A 3,781-nucleotide genomic window follows, 5' to 3' on the forward strand; every position below is an offset into this window, starting at 1 on the left:
GAGAAAAATGGAAAAAAGGGGGGAAATGGAAAAAAATGGGGGGGAAAAGGAGGAAAAAGGGGGGAAAAAGGGGAAAATAATGGGGAAAATAATGGGGAAAATGGGAAGAAAAAATGGAAAAGTAGAGAAAAATGGAAAAAAGGGGGGAAATGGAAAAAAATGGGGGGGAAAAGGAGGAAAAAGGGGGGAAAAAGGGGAAAATAATGGGGAAAATAATGGGGAAAATGGGAAGAAAAAATGGGAATGGGAGAAAAATGGGAAAAAAGGGGGGAAATGGAAAAAAATGGGGGTAAATAGGGGAAAAAGGGGGAGAAATCGGGGGAAATGGGGAAATAATGGGGGAAAATGGGAAGAGAAAAATGGGAATGGGGGAAAAATGGGGGGAAAATGGGAATGGGGAAAAAAGGGGAATGGCAGAGGGAAATGGGAAATAGGGAGAAAAAAATGGGAATGGGGAACAGGAAAAAATCCATTAAAAAGGTGAAATATTCCCTAAAAAAGGTGGAGGAAGTCCCTAAGAAAGGAGAAAAAATCCTAAAAAAGAAAAATATTCCCAGAAAAAGGAAAAAAATCCTAAAAAATGGGAAAATATTCCCTGAAAAAGGAAAAAAAATTCTAAAAAACGGGAAAATATTCCCTAAAAAGGGGGAAAATCCCCTAAAAAAAGGAAAAAATCCATTAAAAAGGCGAAATATTCCCTAAAAAAGTGGGGAAAATCCCTAAAAAGGGGGGGGAAATCCTAAAAAAGGGAAATATTCCCTAAAAAAGGAAAAAAATTCCTAAAAAATGGGAAAATAGTCTCAAAAAAAAAGAGGAAAATAACCTTAAACAAAAATGAAAAATCCATTAAAAAGGTGAAATAGTCCCTAAAAAAGGTGGGGAAAGTCCCTAAAAAAGGAGGAAAAATCCTAAAAAAGGGAAATATTCCCTAAAAAAGGGGAAAATAACTGCAAAAGGGAGAAAAGGGTGTCCCACCTCTCGACCATGCGGTCCCGGTGCCGCTTCTTCTGCCGCTCCTGGGCTTTGCGGCCGCCCGGGAGCCGCGGCCTGGGCTGGGGATTCTCCTCAGCGTTGCTCAGGGCTCCTGCACAACGGGCATGGGCTGGGAGCTCGGGGAAGTTCACAGGGAATCCAACCCAAACCCCTGGAATTCCAGCCCCAAATCCCAGGGAATCCAACCCAAACCCCTGGAATTCCAACCCAAACCCCAGGGAATCCAACCCAAACCCCAGGGAATCCAATCAGCCCCAAACCCCTGGAATTCCAACTCCAAATCCCAGGGAATCCAATCAGCCCCAAACCCCAGGGAATCCAATCAGCCCCAAACCCCTGGAATTCCAACCCAAACCCCAGGGAATCCAACCCAAACCCCTGGAATTCCAACCCAAACCCCAGGGAATCCAACCCAAACCCCTGGAATTCCAACCCAAACCCAGGGAATCCAACTCAAAATCCCATGGAATTCAAAATCCCAGGAATTCCAGCCCCAAATCCCAGGGAATCCAACCCTAAATTCCAAAGAAATCCACACAAAATCCTAGGAAAACCAAAACCCCAGGGAATCCAACCCCAAATCCCAGGAATTCCAGCCCCAAATCCCAGGGAATCCAACCCTAAATTCCAAAGAAATCAGCCCCAAATCCCAGAAAAACCAAAATCCCAGGGAATCCAACTCAAAATCCCATGGAATTCAAAATCCCAGGAATTCCAGCCCCAAATCCCAGGGAATCCAACCCTAAATTCCAAAGAAATCCACACAAAATCCTAGGAAAACCAAAACCCCAGGGAATCCAACCCCAAATCCCAGGAATTCCAGCCCCAAATCCCAGGGAATCCAACCCAAATCCCAGGGAATCCAACCCCAAATCCCAGGGAATCCAATCAGCCCCAAATCCCAGGGAATCCAACCCTAAATTCCAAAGAAATCAGCCCCAAATCCCAGAAAAACCAAAATCCCAGGGAATCCAACTCAAAATCCCATGGAATTCAAAATCCCAGGAATTCCAGCCCCAAATCCCAGGGAATCCAACCCTAAATTCCAAAGAAATCCACACAAAATCCCAGGAAAACCAAAACCCCAGGGAATCCAACCCCAAATCCCAGGGAATCCAATCAGCCTCAAAGAAAATTCAAAATCCCAGGAATTCCAACCCTAAATTCCAAAGAAATCTGCCCAAAATCCCAGAAAAACCAGAATCCCAGGGAATCCAACCCAAATCCCATTAATTCCAGCCCCAAATCCCAGGGAATCCAACCCAAAATCCCAGGAAATTCAAAATCCCAGGAAATCCAACCCAAGGAAATCCAGTCCAAAATCCCAGGAAATCAGCCCAAAATCCCAGAAAATTCAACCCAAAATCCCAGGAAATCAGCCCAGAATCCTCCCCTGATCCCAAAATCCTGAAATTCTCTGGATTTTCCCCCCAAATCCCTGAAATTCTCTGAATTTCCCTCCCCAAATCCCTGAAATTCCCTGGATTTTCCTCCCTAAATTCACGATTTTCTCTGGATTTTCCTCCCCTGATCCCAAATCCCTGAAATTCTCTGAATTTTCTTCCCCAAATCCCTGAAATTCCCTGGATTTTTTTCCCCCTAAGTTCCTGAAATTCCCTGGATTTTTCCCCCTAAATTCCTGAAATTTCCTGGATTTTCCTCCCCTGATCCCAAATCCCTGAAATTCTCTGGATTTCCCTCCCCAAATCCCTGAAATTCCCTGGATTTTCCCCCCAAATTCCTGAATTTCTCTGGATTTTCCTCCCCTGATCCCAAATCCCTGAAATTCCCTGGATTTTCCCCCCAAATCCCTGAAATTCTTTGGATTTTCCTCCCCAAATCCCTGAAATTCCCTGGATTTTCCCTTTTCCCTCCACTCTGAGCCCCTGGAAAAGCGCCCAGGAATTCCTGGAATTTCCCCCTGCAATTCCCAACTCACCTTTCTCAGAATCTCTTCCCTCTTCATCCTCCCCTTCCTGGAAAACCAAAAATCCAGGAATTTTAAAATCCCGGAATTTCCCTCCCTGAGACCCCAAAATCCCAGAATTTTCCCTTTCCCAGACCCCAAATTCCCAGAATTTCCCTTCCAGAAATCCCAAAATCCCAGAACTTTCCCTCTCCCCACCCCAATTCCTTTGGAAATTCCCCCAAATTCCCAAAATTCCAGATTTTGGATCCACTCACCCCTCTGGATTCTTCCTTTTCTCCGGATTCTCCCTCCGTGCCTTCCTCTGGAAAGAACAAAAATCCAAAAATGGAAAATTGGGGATAAATCTGGGATTTTTAAACTTGAAATTAGCCCCAAAAATGTGGGAATTTGCAATAAATCCCAGGATTTTCTGAGCTGGAAATCCAAAATTCATCCCAAAATTCGGGGGCAATCCTGGGATTTTTAACAGGAATTCTGGGATTCAGCCCAAAAAAATTGGGAATTTGAGGTAAATCTGGGATTTTTAACTGGAATTTAGCCCCAAAAATTGGGAATTTGGTGTCAGTCCTGAGATTTTTGAACTGAAATTCCAGAATTCCTCTCCCTAAATTGGAAATTTGGGGCCAATCCCAGGATTTTTAACGGGAATTCCTCTCCCCAAATCAGGAATTTGGGATCAATCCCAGGATTTTTAACTGGAATTCCCCCAAATCAGGAATTTGGGATCAATCCCAGGATTTTTAACTGGAATTCCCCCAAATCAGGAATTTGGGATCAATCCCAGGATTTTTAACTGGAATTCCCCCAAATCAGGAATTTGGGATCAATCCCAGGATTTTTAACTGGAATTCCTCTCCC

The 3,781-nt window shown here is 44.1% G+C and overlaps 1 protein-coding gene across 1 annotated transcript in view; it reads right to left on the reverse strand.

The window, feature by feature from the left end:
- Positions 1 to 3,781, reverse strand: part of LOC106632129 — a 23,120-nt gene that overhangs the window by 17,142 nt on the left and 2,197 nt on the right. Inside the window, exons 3-5 of the mRNA XM_031065609.1 lie at positions 3,178 to 3,224; positions 2,933 to 2,969; positions 976 to 1,084 (exon numbers count right to left, since the gene is read on the reverse strand). Coding sequence (XP_030921469.1) covers positions 976 to 1,084; positions 2,933 to 2,969; positions 3,178 to 3,224 — 193 coding nt within the window. The remainder of the gene's footprint in view (positions 1 to 975; positions 1,085 to 2,932; positions 2,970 to 3,177; positions 3,225 to 3,781) is intronic.

This window comes from Geospiza fortis, unplaced genomic scaffold (assembly GCF_000277835.1).
Source record: "Geospiza fortis unplaced genomic scaffold, GeoFor_1.0 scaffold202, whole genome shotgun sequence".
Classification (NCBI taxonomy): Eukaryota; Metazoa; Chordata; class Aves; order Passeriformes; family Thraupidae; genus Geospiza; species Geospiza fortis.